The sequence below is a fragment of the Phymastichus coffea genome, unplaced genomic scaffold (genome assembly GCF_024137745.1).
Source record: "Phymastichus coffea isolate CEN01 unplaced genomic scaffold, Cenicafe_Pcof_1.1 PCOF00018, whole genome shotgun sequence".
Lineage (NCBI taxonomy): Eukaryota > Metazoa > Arthropoda > Insecta > Hymenoptera > Eulophidae > Phymastichus > Phymastichus coffea.
Window position 1 is genome coordinate 2,306,148 of NW_026706829.1, and position 27,959 is coordinate 2,334,106.

At 34.2% G+C, this 27,959-nt stretch overlaps 1 protein-coding gene across 3 annotated transcripts in view; it reads right to left on the minus strand.

Moving 5' to 3' along the window:
• LOC131675263 (epidermal growth factor receptor substrate 15-like 1) overlaps window positions 1-27,959 on the minus strand; it is an 875,349-nt gene that overhangs the window by 537,229 nt on the left and 310,161 nt on the right. For all 3 annotated transcript variants that reach the window (XM_058954183.1, XM_058954182.1, XM_058954181.1), the window contains one exon: window positions 10,872-11,017. In XM_058954183.1, the coding sequence (XP_058810166.1) occupies window positions 10,872-11,017 (146 nt within the window). The remainder of the gene's footprint in view (window positions 1-10,871; window positions 11,018-27,959) is intronic.

A 27,959-nucleotide genomic window follows, 5' to 3' on the forward strand; every position in this document is an offset into this window, starting at 1 on the left:
GAATTATATTTATCTGAAAACAACCAAGATATTAATATCTTAACTATTAATTAATTATTAAAAAGCCTTAAGAAATGCTGAAAAATCAGAGTTAATTATAATAAATATAGTCATTAACTTACGTTCAAGCCATTCTTAAATTTTCTAAAGCAAAGTTGACGCATTCAACAATTAAACATACCAACTTGGTAAAAAGAAAATCCTAATAAATACGGAAAAATAATGAATTATTCCCATATTTATATTTAGGTATAAAATTAAAACATATCCGAGTAATAAACAAAAACTATTAATTGAAATAGTCCTTGTTGATTACTCGAATGTTACTTACAATAGATAAATTTCGCAATTTTTTAAGAGATCTGCAAGCAATCGCGCTTCTTTCAATTTAAAAGAAATTAGTAATATTGAGAATAAATTATTTAAAAGAAAATAACAGTACTATCGGCAGGATGCACATGTGCGCTGCAGATCTCTACTTTCTAAAGATGCTCGCAATCTGGCTACTCCGGATGGCCCGATCGTAAAATCGCTCTGATTGTTTTCAACATCCGAAGATTGCCAGATGCGCGAGCCGAAAACTGTCGTTCACAGAAAAAATTTTCCTTATTCAGCTGTACGCAGTTTTTTATCTTAATTTACGAGCTAAGTGTGTGGCCAGTATTTTTTTGTCTTTTTTTTTTTTTTTTTTGAGCCGCCGTTACAGTACAGACTATTGCTTAATATTCAATTTTAATTAATTTTGTCACCATATATATTTTCAAGTGCGTTAATACAGAAAATTGAATTTATTTATCTACAGTTGTCACCACTCACTTCATCCCATGTTACAGCATAGACGCTTTCCCGTTACCCCAGCTCCCCTCATGCCTGTCCTGAACCTCCTTAACAGAGTGGTGGTTAGCTCTGCATCGAGGGATATTATTAAAATATTTTTCCCATTTGCACGGCTTCTTCCCCCTTGTTACAATTATTTTTATTATTGTTTTTATTATTTTATTTTTTCTATCTTTAGTAATTTCTATATTTTTTTAAATTAAATTCTGTATAACCAATAAAAAAAAAGAATTTTTATAAATCGGAGGATAGTTAAAATAATTAGTTGATTAATCGATTTTTTATCCGTTTGGTAACATCGAAGAAAATTTCAATTTTTATGTTCAATTTTCATCGAGGGGAGCAATTGTAATAATACAAATATATCGAACGCGGATATACAAATGATCAACAAGGATTGAAATAGGCAAAAATTGGATGTAAAACTTGTAAAGTAATTCTAAAATATTAAATTACAAAAGTAATTGCAAAAAAATACAAAATTTAAGACAAGTTACACATTGGTTTATCGAATAATAGCTTAAACAAAAAAGAAAATGTATAATTTCTCAATCATTTATACACTACTCACAAAAAGTAAAGGATATAAAAAAATTTTTATGGTTATTTTCAACAAGGGATAACTCGAAGAGAAATGATCTTACAGAAAAAAAAGAAAAATTGTGGCTTAAAGTTATCTTAAATTAATTAATAATAGTCATCTTGAATTTAGAGTATCCGCTTTATTATAATAATTCACATTTACAATGTAATAAATAAATTAAATTTGCTCATTAAAATTTAATATGATTTAGTAGTTAAAAGTAATTGATTATTACAATTTTAGTCTATGCACTAAAATCTATATAAAAAGTGCTGTTACATTGAAATTACTCCTAATTAACGCATTTTAATTGAAAAATAAAAACTATTATATCTATAAGTAGAGTAACGTCACGCTCCTTATATGGTCATGAAATTTGACTTTAGTATTAATACAATCATATAATATATAAGGTTGCGCTGTTTCATATGCTAATTGATGTAAGTAAATTGACGAGTTTAGCGGGTGGCGGTAATCTAGTGAAAATAAGAGAAGAGCTCATATATAGGACCGTTACATGCTCACATACAAAACGTTGAAATGTTATTCGAAGACGATATATCTAATCACTATTCACTAGTGATACTCAAATAAAAACACTAGTGATAGAATCACTATCGAATCAATAGTGATACTCCAATAGAATATTAACAGATAGTAAAAGTATACGCTATATTTATTACATTTAAGAAATGAAAAGTGAAAATAAACAACTTTATACCACGAAATTCTATATTCTCTACTGGAATCTAAGAAGCATCATTTAAAAAAGAGAAAACATCGAAAAAATAATACAAGAATCTAATGTACTTATGAGTGTTAAATCATGATTAAAAGGTAACGATAACTTTCTATTCATAAGTTTTAATACCTTGCACAAGATAGAGTACATTAAACGAGAGGAGGTATAGTTTTATTAATAAGCAGTACTTATAATTTTTTTGAGTTAAAAAATGTATCGAATATTAATCTATATACAGAAATATGCGAAATCGATATCACCAATTTCAAGTAACCAATTTCAATTATTGCATGTTATAAACTATATAAAATAAACTTAAATGATGATGAATGGAGCGACTTATTGAGTTATACCAAAATTACAAACAGATGTACCCGTATTGGTGATTTCAATTCATACAATGAAGCGTGGAACTGCAAGAGCACTGATGACAATAGTTTAAGGTTCATTGTGCACAAATTAGAAAAAATTCTCTGTTATTCTCGAAAAAAAAATACGAAATTATTTTAGACCTATAATATAATGTTTATACATCGATCGATCGATCGAAAAATACGACTTTTTTATCAATAATAATCAACGATGTAATTATAACCTGTACTCCCAAAATAAAAGAAAGCTCTGTAAGCAAAATCATCGTAATTCTATGACATGGTCGGATAATGACTGTAAGAGGGTAAAACGACTAGGACAAGCATCAACCTTTAAAATGTGGGAATTTACGAACAATATTGACAACTTAATTGAATACAAAACTAAGGACCTTGCCAAAGAAACGTCCAAATTTAAAAAAAAGAATGCTTTCGAAACTTTGCAGAAACAATCAATTCAAACATAAACTGCATCGGTAGTCGATTCGATCAATCAATACGTTCGCGATTGGATAGCACTCGCCATGCTAGAGCGAACGCCGAAGAGAGAGAGAGGGGGCACGTGAGAGTTCAATTTTTCAGCGAAGCTTCAGCTGTTGCTTGTGAGAGTACCGCCAAATAGTTTTCTACTGTGTTTTGCCGATTTCCAATCAAAAGTTTTCCTGGTATTTTGAATACGTGCGCGAGTGATCGTAATAGTAATCGCAGCAGTAGCAAGCGAGCAGCAACATTAAGCGCAGCAACAGCTAATTGACAGCGAGGAGAATCAGCGCAATCATTCCTGGAAAGAAATTCGTTGGACAACAAGAACTTTGTTGAACAATTACGGCTGATCACCGTAATTTCACCACAGGGTAGGTGTACCTCCCTTTTTCTGCGCGGAAAAATACTTATGAGAGTATTTTGTTTATCGCGACCGTTTGTATATTCGCGCCGAGCGTTAGTTTTCGCAGAAAAATCTTGAATTCTCTCTCTTTCTCTCTCTCCCCGTATTATTGTAACAAGTTGTTAATCCTATTCGCGTGCGTAAGTCTTTCGGCCCATCGAAGACTAGTTTATTAGTCATAAAAGATGTAGATTTTATTCGTCGCATTACGTTATTTCGTTCCCTTTTAATTTAAGGGATCCGTCACCGGTTAATTTTTAAACCGATTTCATCTAGGGGATAGTCGGAGTAAACATTAGGTCACTCACACCTAAGATAGATCGAGTGTCACAAGTCAGGTGACTTAAGGTGAGTTCAACTCTGTTGGAAAGGAGACATCGAAACGACAGTATCAAACGTAAAGGCGAATACACGTATACTCATACGTGTTTAACGGAGCGGCGGTTAGCTCTGCATCGTGGGAGATTGCTCTTATACAAACCCTAATTAATCTTACCTTCGCCGACCTGGAAGTGAAGATCAAGCAGGTGCAGGAAGGAGGGGTAGTGATAGGAAGGAAGAAAATATGGACATTAGGATACACAGATGATATAGTGATGATGGCAAAGAGTGAAAGTGGAATGAAAGCAATGCTGAAAAAATTAAAAAGATACCTGGAAGAAAGGGGGTGTTCCGGCCGGAATGAACATCGCAAGGTCAGTTTTGGCCAAATTTATTTTGGCTCACTGCATAACAGGAGACCGTGACGTCACTCGAAGAAAGTTTACACCGGTTTCACCTAAGGGTCAACGATTGTCCATTAACTTGTTTTCTGTTTTGCTTCCTGTTTTTGAATGAATTAATAACACTTTTGTTTTCTTTCTTTGTATTCTTATTTTTGCTGCTTGTTACAACTTGCTTGGTGACGTCAGCAAACAGGTTACTACGTTCTCTGCAGGCTTCAAGAGGGCAGCACTTCTCGGCGAGCATGATGGTTTTCGTCAGCGATCGCGGAGGTGGGAGTAACGCTGGTGCCCCTTCCACAGACCCATTCACTGGAGTAGGAGACGGCGTCGAGGCCTCACCAGAGTTGATGCCTGGGAGACAAGCGAGCTGGCGAGTCAGTTCTCGACGTGTTTATAACTGGGGTGTGTAACGCTTACCCCCCCCCCCCCTGAGATCTGGTCGAACAATCAGCGAACGCTCCAGCCCTTGTTTCACAACGACGCTTCCGACGATCGCTCCTGCTCATCTTCGTGACAGCCCTGGCGCTTGCTCACCTGATGTGACAGTGACTGTTCTGGTAGCTCGTATCAAACATCGCTGTCGTCTCCGGATTGGAAGCCTCTCAGTCTGGCGTAGAGGTCGCGGTTGGCGTTCGCACTTAGGTGATTCTTCCGAGGGAGACCTTCTGTCACCTCCGTGCGGTCTCACGAGTTTGTGAAAGCGTTCTCATTTATTTAATTATACTGTGCGGTGACTTATTTCTCCTTACTATGTAAACGTAAAGGTGAATAAAAATAGTTATTTGGAACGACGGTGATATTCCTCACATCAACGACTCTATCACTCCTCGATCAAACCGGCCCTTCTTAGCGAGTGTGATTTCCCTAGAAGAAGCCATTCAACTAAAAATAACCTCGCGAACAGGGGGTTAGAGTTAAATGTAGGAAAATCAAAGATGATGAAATGCAGGAGAGGAGGAGGAAGGGGGAAGGAAGAAGAATTCGAATGGGAAGATGAGAAGATAGAAATGGTAAAAGAGTACAACTACTTAGGATATGTGATAAGCAGAAATAATGGAAATAAAAAGCAGATAAAGAAGGTAGAAGGGAAAATAAATATGGAACTCGGAAAGTTATGGGGGCTAGAAGAAAGGCTATTCAGAGAAAACTGGGAGCTAAGGATGAACCTGTTCGATGCTCTGGCGAAAAGCGTGATTATGTATGGAGCAGAAATCTGGGGATGGAAGAGATATGAGGAAATAGAGATACTACAACTAAAATACATAAAGTGGGTATTAGGATTAGATAGAAACACGCCAAGTTACCTAATACGATGGGAAACAGGAAGACAAGAAATGAAAGAAACAGCATTAGAAAGAGCAATGAAGTATGAAAACAAAATAAGAGAAGAAAGAGATGGCTCAATAAGAAAAGAAGCATGGAGAGAATTAAAGAAAAGGGAAAGAAATGAAAAAGATAAAAAGGGTAAGAAGGAGGAGAGAGAGGAAAGGCTGGAAAAAAGTAAAATATACAGAGAGAGAGAAGAGGGAGATGAAATGAGGGAAGAGTTTTGGAAAAAAATAAAAGATGAGCTGAAGAAAAAAGATGAAAAAGAATTAGAAGAAAAGCTAGAAAAATCAAGATACATAAACGAGTGGAAAGAGCTGAAAGAAGAAATGAAAAGGTATAGGTTAAAGGAAATTCAAGGAGAGGGAAGAATAAAAGGCCTGCAAATAAGGGAAAGGTTTAGGTTAGGTAATGAAACGAGAGGAAGCAGGTATTGGGAAAAAGAAGAAAATAAGAGATGCAGAAAGTGTATGAAAGAGGAAGAAAATTGGAAGCACATGGTAGAAAAATGTGAAAAAAGCAGAAAGGAAGGGGAAGAATGGGAAAAAATAATAATAGGAAGCAAAGAAAAGATAGCGTGGATGATGGAGATAAAATGGAAAAGAAGAAGAAATGAAGAGAAGAAAGAAAAAGAAAAGCAAGAAGACGAAGCTACAAGACCCTAAGGAGAGACGGAAACAGAAGACAGAGAAGCAAGACTCGCAGACACATCTACACACACATACATACACACACATACACACAAAACACAAACATACGCGCAAACATAAACATACAGATGCACACACACACACAAGACACAAGTAAAAGCAACTACACAAACGAGAGGAAGCAGGTATTGGAGGATGGAGCAAAATGGAAAAGAAGAAGAATCGAAGAAGAGAAAGAAAAAGGTAAACTAGAAGGCATATCATAAGATACTAAGGAAAAATAAGTGAGGTTGAGGAAAGGAAAGGCAGAGGGAGCAATAGGAAACAAGAAAAAGGTATCAATGCCTTAATAACGAGAAAGATAGATGAAATGATTAGCAAGAAGGAGAGCAAAAGCAAAGGAAAGGCAAAGGTGAAAAGGCAAAAGAAAGTAATAAAGGAAAAGCTGAAAAGAAAACAGAAGAGCGGAAAAGGCAGATCTTGGAGAGAGAAAGAGGAAGAGAAGATAAATCAGAAGAAAAATGAGAAGAAAAGAGGAACAGGCAGGCGCAGAAGACAGGGACACAAGAGTTGCAGACACGCCTACAAAGGCACATATTTACATAACACATACACACACACGCACGCGCGCACTCACACACACACACAAAACACATACATAATCAACTACACAAACTGGATACGAGACACAAATAGAAATTTAAGAAATGTAAACCAAATGTAACATATAAGTTGTAAATAAATAAACTAACTAACAAACCCTAATTGTAACAGTTAATAAACCCCGTTACAAAATATAAAACTATTGCAACTTTTGTGCAAAAATACGTTATAAATATTGAGGTACATATAATCATATTATCAGATATACCCACTCATATCACTGAGTATAAGATGAATAGGAGGATAACGAACACTAAAAAATATCTTTATGCTTGTGATATTAATATCACCTATTATTTATAATATTGTTCGTACTCTCGTGGTCTGTCACGTTAATGAGTAAGAATTCGTTTTAACTTTGAAAACGCTTATGGATATTAAGTTTGTTTTGTCTATATTGATGTATAGCTCTTGAATTGAACATCTAATAAATAGATATTTTCACTAATTCACTCAATGCATTACAAACTTTGAATAACCCAAAAAAATGTCAATATAAACCATATTACACTGCCCGACAATCACTTTTGCAATGCTTACCTCAAAATTAGGCAAACTTGAAAGTTTTGTATCTCGGTCGGAAATCATTGTATCACAAAATACCGCAGGGTATTTTAAACGTAATTGCAAAAGCTTCCATTTAAGACGTGCAGAGACTTAAAAATGAAAATATGTGTTTTTTACAGTAAAAAATCAGATTAAAAAAATTTCAATTTTTTTAACCTCGACTTAAATCAATGCCAATTTAGAACCAGGCGGTGGAGGGCAAATCGACCTGAGGAGTTCGGAGGGTAATGTCTTTCCCTTTAAAATGAGTTCCCGCGGGGTTCTATCCGATGTTTTTTAACCGAGTTACGGCCTTTTTTGTAAAAAGCAACCTTTTTTTCCAATCCTCAATTACTTCGACTTGCGTACGTTTTGGAAAAAAATGCCAAAGAGAAAAAAGTTTCATTTTGTGTCCAAGAATGCGAAAATAAAGTCAAAATAAAGAAATGGAGAAAAACTTTTTTTTCGGTTTTTTAGCGCATTAAAAAAATAAAGGAATTTAACTTTTTTTTACCAAAAAAAAGTTTTTTAAGTTTTAGTTTTTTTGTGATTTACTACGACCCTAGACATTTTAAAACTAAGCGTAAAAAAAAAGTTAAATTCCTTTATTTTTTTACTGCGCTAAAAAACCGAAAAAAAAGTTTTTCTCCATTTCTTTATTTTGACTTTATTTTCGTATTGTTGGACACAAAATGAAACTTTTTTCTCTTTGGCATTTTTTTCCAAAACGTACGCAAGTCGAAGTAATTGAGGATTGGAAAAAAAGGTTGCTTTTTACAAAAAAGGCCGTAACTCGGTTAAAAAACATCGGATAGAACCCCGCAGGAGCTCATTTTAAAGGGAAAGACATTACCCTCCGAACCCCTCAGGTCGATTTGCCCTCCACCGACTGGTTCTAAATTGGCATTGATTTAAGTCGAGGTTAAAAAAATTGAAATTTTTTTAATCAGTTTTTTTACTGTAAAAAACACATATTTTCATTTTTAAGTCTCTGCACGTCTTAAATGGAAGCTTTTGCAATTACGTTCAAAATGCCCTGCGGTTTTTTGTGATACGATGATTTCCGACCGAGATACAAAACTTTCAAGTTTGCCTAATTTTGAGGTAAGCATGGCAAAAGTGATTGACGGGCAGTGTATATTAGAAATTAAGAATAAATATACATCACTAACAACTGAGTGATCTTCAACAATAAGGACTATTCTATTCAATGACTTCAAGCCATTTTTCAAAGAATTGTCAGCAAATAAATATAATCAAAATGGATAGTTTAATGAAAGGATAAAACTATATTTAAATGAACTATAACAAATCGACTGCATCATAATTTGCAAAATACTCTCTTTGACAAGACTTTATAATAACGTTATGTAGATGCCAAAGCAATCACAATAGCTTAAAAAAGTCACTTATAAAAAAGGAGTACTATCAGACACCAAATGAAATGGCGATTACGAGATACAAAACCTGGATCATATAATTTAGCATTGTTCCATCTATGACAGATGGAAAAAATTAATCAAAATATTGATTAAAACAAACGATACCTCTCACTATACAGTTGCGGGCAAAAGTGTCCGGCCAAAGTTGTTTTTATGTTTTGATCATGTATAAATGATGCAAAGTAGCAACACAAACATATCTTAGTAAAGTACTTTTATTATGCATTCATATCATGTTGTCCAACAATTTGTTATAATGCTTAACAAAATTTTATATCGATAATAGAAAATATTCATAAGTATCCGCCCAACTATTACGTAGATACAATTCGCGTGGCTTTGTTTACATTATCGGTCACAAAAGTATGTAAGCGCTGGAACTGTGTATCAGTTATGCTCTGACATCAGTATCAATCGGTAAACATGCCGAAACGCACGTCTGTAGATATTCGACAAGTCGTAATTAAATTACACAATGAAGGAAAGGTTTCTCGTGATATATCTAAAATTCTAGGCATAGGAAAATCGACTGTGAATGATATAATTATTAGATTCCACAGCACTAACACTCTAAAAGATAAAAAAAGTTCTGGGAGACCAAGAAAAACCCCTAAACGTATTGACAAATTGATCAAAAGAAAAGCTGTCGTAGATGTTAAAAGGAATGCTGCCATTATTGCACGCGAATTACGCGAAGAAAATGTAGCAGACGTCAGTCGTAGTACTGTATCACGTAGACTGAGAGAAGTGGGATTTGTTGGACGTGTTAGTGTGAAAAAACCACTTATTAGTAAGAAAAACAAGAAGGCCAGACTAGAATTAGCTAAAAAATATGAAAGCTATACTGTTGAGGACTGGAAAAAAGTGCTGTTTTCGGATGAAACTAAAATCAATCTATTTGGAAATGATGGTAGAAGGTATGTGCGGCGACCGGTAGGTAGTAAAATTGATTCAAGATACCAAATACGGACTGTGAAGTATGGTGGAGGTAGCATAATGCTATGGGGTGCATTTTCATGGAAAGGCGTCGGTCCAATCTTTAAAATAGAAGGCAATATGGATTCTGTCATGTACAAGGATATTATATTGGAGCAAATGCTACCTTATGCTCGACAAAACATGCCCAGAGGATGGATATTTCAGCAGGATAATGATCCAAAACACAGGTCACACCTCCTTCAGCAAGTTTTTAGTAAGAAAAAAATTCGAGTTTTACAGTGGCCGAGTCAGTCTCCAGACTTAAATCCTATTGAACACTTATGGCAAGAGCTAAAAATGAGATTAGGAAATCAAAACTATGCTAATAAAGCCTCCCTATGGCAAAAAGTGCAAGAAGAGTGGAACAATATCTCTCATGATAGGATTGTGACACTTATTGAATCGATGCCTCACCGATGTGCTGCCGTGATAGCTTCTAAGGGTATGGCTACGAAGTTCTGATGACTGCGTTACATTTAAAACCATTTCTAGTTTGTTTTGTTTCATGTTACTATAATTTTTCTACTTGTAATTGCCATATTCATAGTTGGCCGGATACTTATGAATAAGCCATAATTGTTATTATCAATATTAAATTTTGTTGATTGTTAAAATGAATTGTTAAATTATATGTTTTGAGTATATAATAAAAGTACTTTACGATGATGTATTTGTGTTGCCACTTTGCACCCTTTGTACATGATTAAAACATAAAAACAACTTTGGCCGGACACTTTTGCCCGCAACTGTAAATATAAATATTTCTTGGGTTAGCCAAACATAAAAGATATGTAAATGGTAAATGGCAAATGCAAATTGTATTTCATATAATTATAATTATTAAACAATAATTATTGTGTTATTATCCAATATATTTGATATTAATAATCTATGTGAATATAATCTTCTTTCAACTAGATAGCAATTGAAAATTTACTATATATAACATATTTATATTATAAATGATAAATATTTCTAATGATGAAATGGATATCCCTTGCAAGATTTTGTCCAGTCTCTCACTTGGGCTACCATGTGAGTAACTGAATGGAATTTCATCCGGAACCCCCAGATTTCCACATATTATTTATGAAGTAAAAAAATTTGTATTAAATAACGAACCAAATTTGGGCCAGTGCCGATTGAGACAGTCCACTTTGAAAAAAAATGTCTTTTATTTCCAATCCAGATACAAAACCATCACAATCTACATCAGCTTGTATAAACAATTTCTCTGCAGCCTTCTGATCATCTTCAGATACTACCCACTGTAATAAAATTTATATTGAATTAAATTATATTAAACAAGGACAAGTCATGAAGTAGTATAGATATAGATATATATATAATTTACAATGATAGCTCATTGAAATATATATCATCTATACTTTTATTTAGAAAAACTACTAATATATTTTCTTAATTATTATTGCGTAATCATATATAATATAAATATAGTAAAGTAAAAAGTACATATTTTTGTATTATTACTATGTTTAACCTATGAATAACGCTAAATCTTTCGTGTACAAAAAGTTGTTTAAGCTAAAAGCTTCCAACTTAAAACTTCTTACAAATGTGCGGAAAGAGAATATATAGTGTTTGTATAAGAAAGAGAGAGAGAGAGCGAAGAAACGAGTTAGATATACTTCTGTGGACAATGTAGGCCAGTTAGAACGTGACGGATGCTCGAAAGCAACGTGGCATAGTAGCACACGTGAGAGTACATTTAACATGCACTTATATCTGTGAATGAGTGAGATAGCGAAAAAAAAAATAGGGACAGATCACATGAATAGCTTGAGCGACTAGGAAGTCACGTACAAACCTTTAAACAGATTGCATTATATTTGTACCGATTATACCTTACACTTATAATAATTAGAACAATTTATTTGATTTAATTACTAGTATAATATCGAATGTAATTTGTTATTCTATTGGATAAAACTTGTTCATTGAAAATTGGACAAATATCTTTGAACGCATATACTAACGCGACATGATTAGGAGAAAATCGAATCATAGCATATAAAATCCAAACCAGTGATCGATAATCAGGACGTTAGGAATACAGTACTGTTACTTCCTGATGACTATAAGTCATCGCCAAATGTATAATATCGAAGTTTAGAGGTCGGACTACAGACTGCATTCATAGGCAGACAATAAAAACGGTGGATGAACTAATCAAGACTTCATAAGACAGGTTTTACAATTGTAAGAAGTCCGCTTACTATGATTCTAGAAACATGCGTTAAAAATGAATGAAATATATTGGTACTGTGAGGGACTTCCGTGACATACTGTGTCATGCCATATCATTGATATTCCATAACCGTATCAATATATTCCTAAGCTGCACGAAACATGCGCAAAGGGATGAGTTAGATGTGAGATACAACGAAGTCATGAAGACGCCATTGAGAACTGCAATAGTTAGAATTTTTGTGAATATGTTGCGTAATGATTGTAAATCTAATGGGCTTTAAATAACTTACTATTTTTTTATTTTTTCACATAATGACATGGAATCTAAACGAGTCAAAAAAAATATTTTTTAAATTCTTCAACTTTGATACACTGATACAGAAATTAATGTACATGCCTTCTAATATACATAGGCTGAAAGATAGGAGTGTAGACATCCTAAGCTTAAAAATGAGCCATCAAACGTCTTAATCGGATGCATAATTTTTGGTTGCAGTGGTGATCCCGTTGACTTGGAACGTCCGATATATATATATATATATATACATACATACAGGGTGAATAATTATTATCGACTCACTTAATTTTCTGGATTAATGAGTATTTTCTCGAAAAAAGTGTCAGACTAGTTAATTTGGGGGGAGGGGTCGTGTTTTTGTAACCTTGGATTTGACCTTGAACATGATTCGTCTAGGACATCTCAAGGTTGATGTTTTTTTTAATCAGAACCCCTATTCTTTATCACAGATTCGAATTCTACGTGAAATCCTACATTTAGAAAATGTAACATGTTTGGGTTTCGGATACCCCAAGGTCATTCCAGGGCCAACGTTTTTTTTAAATGAAAACCCCCATTTTTTTCTCGTGAATTCAGATTCTACGATACATTTTACGTTCAGATGATTAAACATATGTAAGCTTCCTTGCCTCTCTTTGGGTTGCTTTCTTACCTAAGTCTCCGTGTCTCTCACTAGGGTGCATTTTTACCGCGAGTTCCCTTGGCTCTCACTGTATCCACGAAGTCGCTGTTCCGAGTTATCCAAACGCGTTTGGAAATTCTTAACCGTTCTCAGCAACGTTGCCATAGAAAAAACTCTGCAAGCTTGGCGAATACGAACTATCATATCCTTTCTCGTTGTTGGCCGTTGTGCACAAATAACATTCTTGAGATATCCTCACAAAAAAATCTAGCGATCTGAAATTTGGTAAACAAGCTGGTTAGTTAACTGAACCTTTTCATCTGAGCCATTTTTTCTCATAGTCACGTGCAAAAAGTTACAAACATCTCGCGCGAAGTGAGGTGTTGCACTATCCTGCTGGAACCACATTCTTTTTGTTATTTCCAAATCAAGATCTTCTAATATTTCTAGAAATCGATCTCATATTAACTTTAAATAGGTATTCGTAACGTTTCTTTCAATAAAAGAAAGTCCGATGAAATAACCGTTTACGATGCCACACCATACTATGAGACTCCACCGGTGTTATCGATCGGCTGTTTTGTGCCAAATGGGATTAGTATCTGACCAATAATGAGAGTTATGTCTTTTTAATTGACCATCATTGCAAAATCTAGCCTCATCAGAAAAAAGTACAATTCTGTAAAATTCAGGATTTTTTTGTATCATTCTAAAAGGTATTCATATGGTAAGCATGATATCGAAGTCTAAAGAATATACAAAGCTGTTGTTCTAAGTACACTAATTTATCTTCCTATTTTCCTGCTGCTGATTTATGAATTCAGATGTACAGCCGCTAGAACAGTTATTATGAAAGCATCCATTTTATCAATGCCAAAGCGCCTACATCGATAGCCAATGGTTGATTTTGAGCTCGTTGAATCCATCTCTATAAAGTTGTGTTTTCAGGATGCTTTTTTTTATTTAATAAACTTTTTTTTCTATTTAATAAACATTCTGCATAAAGTCTTGCTACTGCTCTGTAACTATTACGACTCTCTCCTGAGATTAGAATTATATCATAAATTTCTTCGGGAGGATAATCAACCAAGAAGAAATGAACGACCAGTTACCTCAACTCAAATTGCGCATAGATAATCCAGGCTCACGAAAGCCGGCAGAGAATCTCCGGCTAACTGGAAACTACCAACAGAATTCGCAACATTGATCCAGGACTTAATCTTCCGAATAAGAAACTTCAAAAAATCGCAGGATCTACTAGCAACATTCAACGAATACGTAAGCGATATAACACTACTGTTAACTACAATGTGCAAAACCAATGAAGCGATGAAGTCGTAATTAGATAGTATAAAGGAACACTTGTCGGTAGCGGAACAAGAAATTGAAGAACTGAAGCTACCACACATGTAAGCACTATGAATCCAACAGAATTGGCTAGATCGGAGTGACTTGACATGACATTTCAAGACACTTTAACGTGTCATTACAACCAGCAACTGCCGCAAAGTACTTCTATAGCCATTTGCCCACAGCCCAAGCAAGCCGACTCCACCATCCTAGTGACGAGTTTTCTCCAAGGAGGCGGACAGTAACGTCGTACAACGCCTGATTTTGAACTGTCTCAAGAAAGACATGACAGTTTCTGAAACCAAGGATCCACGAATCCGAGGGTGACGACGAGAGCTATTGGCTGTATCGTACGAGGATGGAAGCTGAAGTTCTTCGGCAAAGGCATCGCCAGCATCGACACCTTCCTATCTAAGCTCGACAACCTAAGGAATGATGCCAGTTTATTAAAGTGTGAAATGTTGGTATCCGTCGCGGAAGTGTTGTCTGGCCCAGTCTTGATATAGTTTGAAGCCATAAAAGATGAATTACAGACATTCGCCGAGTTCGTGGCGGATGCGAGAGGATGATTCGGCACGAACGTCCAACAGCAACAAAAATTGAGGAGAAAAGTTCAGAGACGCTATCAAGGGTCAGACGAGCCCATTAATGTATTCATCGCTAATATGATGGGATAAATACGTCGCTTACATTCACCAATGGAGTACAAGAGGCAACTAGACCACCAACTTCCTCATGGAAATTCAAGGATTGGTACAGCGCTCGGGAGTATCAGTGGTGATAGAGCTCGATTCCCTGACGTCCGTGGTGCAACACACGCTGAATCAAAGGCGGTACCTGCTGTAAATGAAAAATCTTATACATATTTGAACATATTATCTTATCATGTTGATCCTATGGTCTTTCCGTTGATGATTCCAGCAGAAGATCTGGGTTGGAGTACGGGTTACAAACAAAAAGTTTATAATACTTACTTCAAAAATCATGATTTGGCTAATGATAATAAATTAACTATCGTATGTTACAGTATTATTCTCATAGGTTAGTGTACAGAGTAGATGGTAATTTTAATGCATTATTGTACGGGGGAAGATTAACGCAACAATTTTTTTTGCATGCTGCAGTCATGATCGAATCAAATAGAATAAATTATCTTCGAAATAATCAAAAATCAAAGTGTTATCAGGGTATATTAGATCACATAAAAAATACTACTTCTGATTCTTCAAAAAATTTTAAAGACCGATTAGGTAATATTAACATTTTCCATTTACATACGTTGGGAGTCCTCGGTATTACCAACAGTATTACCAAGATGCAATGCCTATAATACGAAAAGTAGGAAGGCCAGATTTATTCATAACTATAATATGTTATCTAAAGTGGAAAGAATTAGAAAAAATTTTTTTTTTATTTTCAAAGGATACTACCTGCAATGACATTCCAAAAATTACTGCAAGATTATTTTTCTTGAAATTTAAATCTTTACTTAGAGATATTAATGATAAATATATTTTTGGAAAAGTATTGAATAATTAAATTCCAAAAAAGAGGAAATATTTGATGAATTGACAAAATTTATAGATGGATGGTATTAAGTCCAATGGAAGCTGCATGGAGATTGCAGGGTTTTCCATTATGCGTGTGATGTTCGTATCACTTATAACATAATTAATAGTTCGTACTCTCATAGTCTTATCGCGTTAATGAGTAAGAATTCGTTTCTTTTCAGATTTACTCTAATTGTCAATATGAAATAAATCAATAAATCAAGTATATGTAAATAATAAGTAAAGTTCCAAGGAAAGTCAGACTATGCCCTAGTTTCTTATGGTGTGAATTGTCCCATAAGCAGAGCTAAAGTCTTTCTTATAAAGAATATAATTCAGCCCAAGTTTCTTATAGCGCGAAATGTTCTATAAGTTGAGCATGAATTATAGGAAAAGAAAGGTCTTGCTCAGTTAATCACAATGAGAGAAAAAACTTAGGTATTAGCCAAGTTTATTCAATCTCATGCGCTCACTTTGCAAGGCTAGGAGTGTATACCAGCCTGTGCAATAATAGGCGTATTTATACACATATTTTCCCGCCTATTTTCGCAAGAGAGTTTTCTTCGAGACGTTTTCAAATCTTCGAGAAATATTCACTAATTTTGAGAATAATGAATTTTCTTAATTTACAAGTAAATAAACATCAATACTAAAGTTTCAACACATGTGAACTTTACAAAATTAGTTATTGGTCGATTTAGTGTAATTTACAATTATCACAAATAGTGTTATGTCGCGACTACGTAGCCGTGACGTGTAGTTTTTAGAATATGTATGATCATTCATTTATTAGTAATTATTATAGTGACAGGAACTTACCTGGGTTATTATTTCGAGTTAAGTTGGTTGTTTAGCTCTATCTTGATAAAGTATATATGAGGTCGGTTGGTAATGATGCACGAACACTCGATTCAAGTAATTATTTATTTATTCAAAGACAGAAATGGTTTCTCAAAAATAACAATAGGTGAATTATACTTTATTCGGCTGTCGCGCGTCGCGAATCAGCCCGTAAGAACTTTAACAAATTTTAATGTTATTGAGTAGTCGCGCGTCGCGAATCAACTGCCGAATAGTCGAGTCTTCTGTTTTTATATTGACTCTTCGGCCCATATTAATGTGTTGAGTAATCAAAAAATCAAAATGTCGGGCGCCCCAAATTTTCGGACTACTCATCTTTTAATTTCGCTGAGTTTGTATTTTGTAAAAATGCCGTTCGTTGTTTATACATTATTTCGTTTTTCAATTGATTGCTGATGAAATCAAAATGAAGAAATAGTTACGTCTCGGGACGTAACAATAGTATCGTCAAAAGTTATTAACTAATAAAGTTAATTAATGTAATATTACAATATTTACAATAGAACAATATTAAATTTTTACATAGTTTTATCGTTTATTAAATTTATAAGTAATTTCTAAAAAGAAATATTCAAATTAGTTAATAAAATTTAAATAATAACAAATTTTCATATTTGTAACGATTTTTCCTATCATCTTATAACGCAATTATTAGATTAATTATTTAAGATTTATAAATTCTAAAGCTGTCATTATTATGTATAAAATTAACGCTTTCGTTCTATATACAATTTAATGTTTAAATATATTATTGATTATTATATATTAATAATAGTTATCATTAAACTGTTATTAATGAAACCAATTCTTACTCATGTTTCTTAGATATTCATTTTGAATATGGAGTATTTACATTTTTCTAATAATTAATATTCATAGTGTAATAAACAAATTAACTTTGCATATTAAAATTCATTATTATTTAATAATCAAACGCAATTCGTATTATTATAATCTAAATCTATGTAGTAAAATCTATATAAGAAATGCTTTGTTATATCAAAATTACGTCTAATTAACATATTTTATTCAAACAACAAAATATATTATATCTATATCTATCAGTCTGTGACGTCACGCTCCTAATATGGTCATGAAATTAGACTCTTGTACTAAGAGAATCAAATAATAGGTGAGGTGGCGCCGTTTAAGATGCTAATTGATTTAAACAGATAGATGAGTTTCACGGGTTGCAGTGATTTAGTGACTAGCTCATAGATAGGATCGTTACATGTGATAGGAGTCATGGTGTCATAAAATTACCTGTACATACTGAAAATCAATAAAAGTTTATATTTGAAGAAGAAACATTGAAACAAGCTCTTGAAAATTACAAAATAACATTAATTGAGTGATTTGAATTAAATAAACGTGATTATTTTGTTGAAATATTAAACAGGAGAATATACCGAAATATTATTCGTTAAGTGAAAAATGTTGGAAAAAAATATCTCGGCAACAAATAAATCAAATAATAGGTTGATTAAGTATTGTTCCACCAAAAGATAGCGAAACCACTTTAGAGCCATGCCATGCGATGGAGCAGATTCTCCATAATATCTTCTGAGCTTTTATTCAGTTTCTTTGATCGATTTTTCTCGTAGGAAGTAATGTTTAATAATCACAGAAAACTCATTTTTTTCCATGATTTTGTTTACGCAATGAAAAACTAAATTCAAATAATTAAAAAATATCCAAAACAACGTACTAACTTAAAACTTTGTATACGAATTTATACTAGATGGGACTCTCTTACAGTGTAAAATACGTTACGATAACACCACCATCTTCCGAAAAGTCACGGACTTATTGAACAACCCTCGTATTTTGCAACGGACATTTCAGGTGTCATGTAGCGGTGAGTCATCTGCATATTCTGCAAATTTACACAAATAAAAATTCGGGACATAACCAAGTAAGAAAGAAAATAAAAAGTAAGTCGGTAAATTAATTCCTTGTATTGTTTCTAAACTGTCTGTTTGTGTGTGTAATTATTTATTTATTTATTCAATTCTATTCTTTAACTGTATAATAGTTTATTATACCGTCATTAGAAGAGCGATAAAATAGTAACTCGTTGTAGATGTACAAAGACCAAATGAGGCCTTGCCCGGTTATCTGCAGTAATACCGTGGAGATAACTCCAGGCTCGTGGTGAGCGTCATGGATTTTGTAACAGAAACTCATATTATAATATTAAGGATGAGCACAGCGCGCAGGGTAAGGGGAGAGAGTCAAGGGTGAATAGAAAATAAAAAGTAGTATGAAGAAAACGCGTTTATACAGAAATCGAAAGAAAACGAAGTGTACAGAGTGTCGGCAGAGAGAGGAAAGCAGGCAAGCGAGAGAGAGAAAAGATCAAGCAGGTACTTACAAATGATACTCTGGTCAAGCTCTTGAATGGATGCGTGTTACCTTGCCGCTCGCTCGATACTTCCAAGCCTCGTGGCCGTCGCAATAACGATAGTGGCAGCGACCTTGCGCAATTGCACTAATAGCCATTGTAGTGCACATATGAAATCACCTATCATATCCTCGTAGTTCGGAAACGCGCTTGGAAGTGTCACGAGGTAAGACCGCACAATAGATGCAGGTAAGAATCGCCAGAAGGTCCACAAAAGTAATAAGAATGTCACGAGGCGCACAACACGCGCTCTTTCTCTGAAAGGGCGGCAGCTAATTGCTGTCTCCTGCGCCCCCTCTGACACTCCTTTACCGCGTGGACCTCACACATATCCATACGTATATCCACGGGTCTTTCCCTCTGCTTATCGTCGACATGTCTCTCTCTTACTTTTTGTAGTGAATTGTTTCAGGTACCTATTGATCCTATAAAACAGCATTTACTGGCCCACGAGGTTACTTCCAATATAATCGAATCAGCATGGGTCTAAAAATTGCTAACTAGTGCAAATACAAGCTACTGTATTCAGTTATATAATCGATAGCAGCATTATTAAATCAGATTTCACAAAAATCGATGTCGTTTATAACTATCCAGCTCTTACGAACGCGAAGAAAGTAAAATCACTACTAGGGTTAACTAGATATTATCGCAAGATTATCAATGGATATGCAAAGATAGGTCGGCCACTTTCTTGATTGACGTCATAATTTCAAGAATTTAAATGGGGCAGAGAACAGCAAAAAGCATTCGAATAGCTGTGATATATCTTGTGCAGTGAGTCGCTGCTGACAGCGCTCGACTTAACAAAAGATTTTATCAACACAATCAACACCTCGGATTATGCCTTGGGAGCCATACTAAACCAAGGTCGTTTGAGTTTAGATAAGCCGTGTCTTTACATATCTAAGTGTTGAAAGGAATCCAAGCTAGGTTTTTCGACTTACAACAGAGAACTGTTCGCAATAGTTTATAACACTAAGCAATTTCGGTACTTTCTGTATGGACAGATATTCATACTGTTCATTAATCACGTTCCACTCAAATACTTTCTCAAATACTTTCATTTGATATAAAAATCCGATTTACGGTTTAATAGACTCTAGGTTTAGTTAATAGGCTATGAGTTTCATATTATTTATCGCAAAAGCAATCGCAATGTCCACGTCAACGGACTCTCACTCAATCCAATTATAGCCGAAGGGGAGGAAAACTCTGAATGGCCACGATTAGTATTATATTGGTTTGCTAATAAACAAGAACATCCAAGGTTAGTTCACTGCTCATCAGCCCAAATCCATTTTCTCGCAAATTTGAGAAAGAGACCTTGTGAAAGGACTGTCAACAGTACGGCACAGGGAGTTCTGAAAACTCGTGCGAGTAAAAACGAAGAGGTACGCTAACTAGCAATATTTCCAGTTCCAAAGAAGATTCAAAATAGCGAGTAGAGGAGCAAAGAATGAAATCCAAGCCCAAGTAAGACATAGGTATACACGTCTAAAAAAATCCTTCAGCATCAAAGTATTTGGTTAGCCAGCTAATTGACTTTGTGAATCCAACAAATTTATTATAAGCTATGCTAATAAAGGCAATCCAATAGCTCATCAATGCCGGAAAAGGAAAATGCTCTCGGAAGTACAGATAACCAATACAATAAGACATCCCATATTAAAGCAACATACTGTAATAATGCATCGGCCTCGTATAAGCAGTAGTTAACACATCGAACATGTCAGCTTCTCAATAAGTCTTAATAAGACAACTGACGATAAAGAAACAAACGACAAAAATTCAGTTATAAATCAAGAGTTACCAATAAAAGGTACAGATCAGAATATCGATTAGCAATCGGTAGATAAACCATCGCTTTTCCAACTTCCAAGGATAGTCAAACGTTAGTTGTCTATCTGCACAGAAACAACGGTAGTGATCGAAAGAACAAAGACACGATCTCATGTCGCATAGACATTCGCAAAATGAATGTACTGAAAAAGACGAACAAGGTTTTAAAAAAATCATGAGGATACAATGGAAACTCACTGAAATATAATCATTTTTTATCGTGCGCGTGATTTTATACCGTCTATTCGAGGCGTTGTCGGCAACGCTACAACGTAAAAAACGGGTTTCCCATTTTTTTTATTGAAAATTTATTTACTACGTCAATTATTATCAACCGATTATGATCGACTTTTTTTTAAAAGTTTTGGAAAAAGATGTACTTTTCAGTACAGTCGCTTAGTAATGGGTATCGACTCATGGCACCCCAAGAAACTTTGAGAAACGAAAAGTCGAGGCCAAATGGTGATCTCCCCGCTCGCTTTTCTCATCGCAGAAATGGTGTGTACATATTTACTCATCCAACACGCGTATTCCATTTTCAAAAGCCACTAATTAAAAAATATTGTTATTAACACATTGTCATCGAATCAAATAACATGTAATAATAAATTATTATTATTTTACGATTTTTTACTTATTTTTATTTCAGCTCAATTTATGTAATGCAAAATGTTGCAATTTAAATAAAATATATTTCGTTTTTCATTTCAAAAGAAACTATGCCTATGAGTGAAAATTATTTTCTCAGATGCCCTGTGCCGCAGATATAAACTACCCTAAAAATATTTATCAGAGCAGATCAAAGCTTTCGTTATGGGCCTTACAATAGGATCTCGGAGACAGAGAGAGAGAGAGAAAATGCTGGGCCTTTACACTGCTACCAGTCAATGATAAGTGATCGTAGAATCTAAACCATGAATATCGGTTACGAATAGTTTCCTTTCGTTTTTATCAGCATGGCTTCGACTGATCCACTGGATCAGTTATACTGTTTTCTACAAAAAGTCTGTGAAGAGAAAAATAAAAAGGCATAAATTCTAAAGTTTACAGACGAGTTTTTTGATAAATGTCGTAGAGTAGCACATGTTAGGAAGGTTTTACAATTACAACATGGTGATGAATAGTATTTGCCTTCACAAAGAACAGACTTATGGGTATCATAGTCTTTCTAAAAAAAATTTCACTGCTCCAAGTAAATTACACTACGAAAAAAGTGAAACTGTGAAGCCGTATCGCCGTAAAAGTTCACAGTCCCTTTCCCGTTCAATTTCCTACAAGACGAGGATCGACACAACACGCACCTGATCATCAAAGTCAATCAGGAATTAGTGCATTTACTGCGTCGGCGACTAGAAGGTAATTGAAAATTTAGTTATTCGCATAATAGTAATAATTTTTTCTGAAAATAATTGATCTTGTGTTTTCTACTGAAATTGTTTCATTTGTAGACAACTAATTTTATTTATTTGTAATACGAAATAACCTTTATTTCTATAATATATCGTTGAAAAAATAATAACGCAATTTAGAGTAGTTGGGGAAAAGCGATGCCTAACGAAGCGAATACTTCGACGGCGTCACTTCCCCTTGATTTTCTCTTCATGTTTCAAATACTTGAGCTGGCTAAAATTGTAAGTACTCCATAGAAAAATAGGAGAGGGATTGACAAGCGAGTTCTTAGCTATGCAACTTGGGTTTTAAGGGAAAGGTTTCAGATGTAGGTAGAAAAACTCACTACAAAAGGTCGACTGTAACGAAACTGTACAGCATCTGTTCAAACGTTTCTGACAAGTCTTCTTACTTGACTTTCAAAAAGCTTTTGGAGCTTGTGACTTAATGATTACCGATCACAAATTACAAGGTAAATTAGTTGCACATTTTAGTCAAGAAATCCAAATACTTACTGCTGGGGAAGAAAAACTTAAAATTGTTGCGAGTGCAGATAGGATAGACATACCACATGCACAAATAGCAGAATTATTTAAATTTTAACGTTTATCGAAAATGAGTTTGAGAATTAGAAAGCAAATTTATTTTATTGAAAAGAATCCACTTCCAATTAATCTTACGGCTACTAACGTTATTAATGGTGAATGTCTAGATATCCGGCATGATTTACATCGATTAATTCAAGGTATTATTCATGGTAACGATCCTCGATCTATTAAAAGCGAAAATTAAAAAAAGTTAAGTCGGTGTGCTACGATTTAATTTATAATACAACTCACGGAAAAGTCAAAGCTGGAAAACATCTACGTTATGCATAGCAATGAAAAATATGACGAGTAGTCGACAAGTTATTGATGTTTTAAATAAGTTTGGCCACTGCAGCATCTTTTCTTATCGTGAATGAGTTAGAAACTTTAGCCACATATACTTCAACTGAAAGATCTGTTCTTTGCCTAGATGAAATCGAGTTATCGCGTGAATGTTTTACTGGGGTATCGTTTGATAATTTTGATCATTTTACAGAAACTATTAGTGGCAAAGATACTTTGCATGATACAGTGGGCATTATATATCAAAATGATTTTGGTAATAATAACGAAGCAAGAGAATTGTTGAGCAGCGACATTCGTGAATGATTGCGTTGATGAGTGAATATTTTCCTGATTTCGATAAAAGAACCGATGATCTGATCGATGACGTACATTCGATTGATAATTTGCATAATAATTATTCTCCATCGATCTTAACACAGTAAATAAGTTGCCTCCACGAAAAGACGCAGGTTTGACCGTGTAAGTACCGAAATCGAAGATTACATAGGAAAACCAAAGTTAAAAGCTAATTTGTTACCGGTTGATCACGAAGTAAGAAAAATTGATGACTCGTCGTACAAATTCGCCCGTAAATTAGACAAATGTTGGATCCTTGTTATATATTTTGAAGCACTTAAAATACCAATACGGGTGGGTTGTAACAGTCTAACCGTTATTGATAATACCACAAAGCAGAGAGTGTCCTATTTAACGCCAATTAATAAGTCACTTACTAGTAGAAGTGCCATCACGGCAACACTTAAAATGAGTGAACAAATCGCGATCGAATGTAATCAACCAGAAATTCAAGTTTCACATGATTTAGCTATAGTCAAACTGGCTTATCCAATCCAAGGCCATGAAATAGTCAAAACAAATTATCTAGGAGCACAAGAAGTCCTAAAGTATCAAAATTTATTCATCCATTTTGAAGCATTTCATATTCAAGAAGCTAATTTCAAGGCTATGGGTAAATTTATTTATAATAGTGGCTTAACACATATGATGGTTGAAAGTGAATTGTTAGCTTCCCGATCTGTTAATAGTTTTTTGACTGGGATACACTTTAATCATTGTAGAAAACTGCATCCGGCTGATTCCACCTCAAATCATGCAGGGCACCGGGTGACCGGTAACGAAACAACATCAAAATACTTGGATAATGTTCTAGGCCCAAAATAAGACGACCCTTATTTTTTCTTTTCCCCCCAAGATGCATAGGTGCATCAATAACGTACTTGAAAGATGCACTTTCAGAAAACAGACTAACAAAAAAAAAATATCGTATTCAATTTCAATCGATTTGCGCATGCTTATTTATCATCGGAATCGAATAAATCTTTTTTTATACGATAGAGAAATACAGAGCCTTCAAATCTATGCATTAAAATAAATGCACTAATGCATTTCCGAGAAGATTATGCACTTTTTCCAAAAAAATGCATCTCATAAAAAACTCGATTTATTTAAAAAACCCCACTTTTTTTTGCGCTCATAATTTTTATGGAGATTCTCTGATACGCTACCTTCAATCCAGTATAGGTCCCATTTTCGGTTTCTACTTCGTTACTGAGAAAAAAAAATTTTTCAACTAGAAAATTTTTTATGTTGACTATCTTGCATTCACACTCACAAGCATTTAAATAACATGATAATCGGCGAGTATTGACTTGTTATGATGTCAGCTGTTGTCATAGACCTTTATGTGTGTAGTCCTGTTTGTGTATACAAATTCCATGATACTTATAAATAGTCTTATCATTTATTCAGTAAGTAGCGACAGTGCGTGTTTGAATTTCTGCTTGACAACATGTCAGCTATGTTAACGTATTCTACGCAAAGATTAAAATGCCCCAATTATTTCAAAGTACATACTAAAGTGGTGTATAATAGCAACAAAGTGAATTTTCAAAAAATTGGTGACTATGCTGTATTTTTACAAGGAAAATTTACAAATCCTGATATAAAAGCTAGTGACAATGTGTGTAGTAACTGCTATAAACGTATCGTTAAAGCTTGCGATGCAATACAAGCAGAAAAAGAAGAAGAAACAATGTCAGATGACAATATTTCAATGGAAGGGAATGACGAAGAAGACAAGTTTATAGACACCTCAATTTTCATGGATGAATTTAATGATAAAATAATTGCTAATTTAGAAAATCCAGTATCTCCTTTGCGTAAGAAAGGAAACATAAAAAATACAAGTGTTGAAAAATATGTTATGAAAAAAAAGAGAGAGCTTGTATCATCATTCTCTGAAGCTACAAATTGTAAATTACAAAAGATTTATGATGTACCTATTGAGGAGCCTGTAAAAAAGTTAAATGATTATTTCCCTCAAGAATTGAGAGAAAATTTCTCTAAGGCCTTCAGTAATTGCTCATGTTTTTCAGAGGTGATCAAACTCTTAACAATTATCGTTCCTTTGTTAACAAAGTTCGAAATTTTGACGTTATTTCCTGAAGTTACTATTTACATGATTGATAAGGCAAGAAAAATTGTTTCAAATCAAGGTAAAAATATAAATTTTTTGTTATGTAATAACAATCAATGCACAATTTTTTTGCGTGTTTTATTTTTATAGCTATTGTTATATTATCTCTAATCCAGGTATTTATACTAAACCAGAGCAGTACAATGGTCATCCACTGGATAAAAAAACAGGCGATATTGTCATGCAATATTATTTGAATGATGACTTCAATTGTTCGAGACAAAGTCCTAATAAAGCAGATGTTATAACAGTAAGAGAAAATGGCACGAAAGTTAAAAAAGTCAAGCGTTTTTTAACCCGAAGTTTAAAGGAAGTATATCACACTTTGAAAGAAGAGAATCCGGGTATAAAAATTAGCAAATCTAAGTTCTATTCCATGCGTCCAAAGCATGTTCTAATCGAACCAATGAATGACGTATGCTTATGTATTTATTGTGCCAACTTTGAGCTGTACTTAATTGCATTGAAAAACTTTATTGGTAAAAGTAGTGTTGACGTTTGCCGTTTACGTTCGACAGTTTTATCTTCTGTAGTATGTCCAGCACCTTAAGAAACGTGTTACTATCAAGAATGCGAGTTGTGTCCAGGTGCTGCGGGTGTCACATTTGACGTTTTGCATATAGATGAAACAGAGAATGATAATAATATAACGTTTGCGCTGTGGAATAAAGGAAACTTAGAAACTACGTTCAAAGAAGAATTTACTAATCATGTAATTACAGTAACATCACATTTACGAATCAAAGAAGTACCCTGGTTAGCAATTAAAAATGAAAAAGAAAGAGTAAAATTATATCCCCAACATTTGCTAATACATATAGATTTTGCTGAGAACTGGTCAGTGATTTCAAAAAATCCAGTTCAAGGCAATCACTAGGTAAATAAACAAGTCTCTCTCTTCACTGCTGTCTGCTATGTAGGCAATGTCACAAAAAGTTTTGTGGTAGTAAGCGATGACTTAAAGCACGATTATTCCCACGCTTTACTAGCGATGCAAAAAATTATCGAAATTATTAGCGAAATGGAGGAAATTAATGGTGGTTCAATCAATTCTATTAGTATAGTATCTGATGGAGCTGCGAGTCATTTTAAAAACCGCTTTCAAATGCACGAATTCAAAAATTCAAAAATATTTAAGAAATGGTTATTTTCTGCGACTGGACATGGTAAAGGTGCTATTGATGGTATAGGAAGTTTGGTGAAGCACTATGCCACAGTGCATAATTTACGTAGTTCTGAACTTGAAGTCATTCAAGATGCGAAGTGCTTCGTTGAACATGTTCAAAAGTACACTACGTCGATTAAATTGATTTATATGGAAGCATTTGAGGTTCAAAACTTTCGTAATCAGAAAATGGCAGAACGAATGGTGTCAAACAAATTCGAAGGCATTCAACGATGTCATATGTGGAAGTCAGTGATATCTGAAGGTAAATCGACATCGTTCATAGCTCGCACTGCTGTTCACTCTTGGGTAAATATAGAAGAAAATAAAAAGAAAAAAAATCAAAGGAAACGTAAAACAAAGAAAGTTTCGATTAAAGCTGGAAAAATGTCTAAGAAACCTAAGAATGTCAAGAAGGCTAAAAAGAAAAAGAATGTAAAAAGAAACAAGACAAACAATAAAAAAATGTGATATAATCAATAAAAAGCTGTTGTACTTCTTTATTCATAAGCTTGCGAGTCTGAGTGCATGATTGTCAACACAAAAATTTTTCTAGTTGAAAAATTTTTTTTTTCTCAGTAACGAAGTAGAAATCGAAAATGGGACCTATACTAGATTGAAGGTAGCGTATCAGAGAATCTCCATAAAAATTATGAGCGCAAAAAAAAGTGGGGTTTTTTAAATAAATCGAGTTTTTTATGAGATGCATTTTTTTGGAAAAAGTGCATAATCTTCTCGGAAATGCATTAGTGCATTTATTTTAATGCATAGATTTGAAGGCTCTGTATTTCTCTATTGTATAAAAAAAGATTTATTCGATTCCGATGATAAATAAGCATGCGCAAATCGATTGAAATTGAATACGATATTTTTTTTTTGTTAGTCTGTTTTCTGAAAGTGCATCTTTCAAGTACGTTGTTGATGCACCTATGCATCTTGGGGGGAAAAGAAAAAATAGGGGTCGTCTTATTTTGGGCCTAGAACATTATCCAAGTATTTTGATGTTGTTTCGTTACCGGTCACCCGGTGCCCTTATTTTTTTAACTTATCGCGCCTACAAATCAATAGAAAACATAACGCGAGTCGCCCGGCAGATGACCGCCTTGACGACGAACCGACTTAAGCTATTTAGTTAAAAGAGAAAGTCGC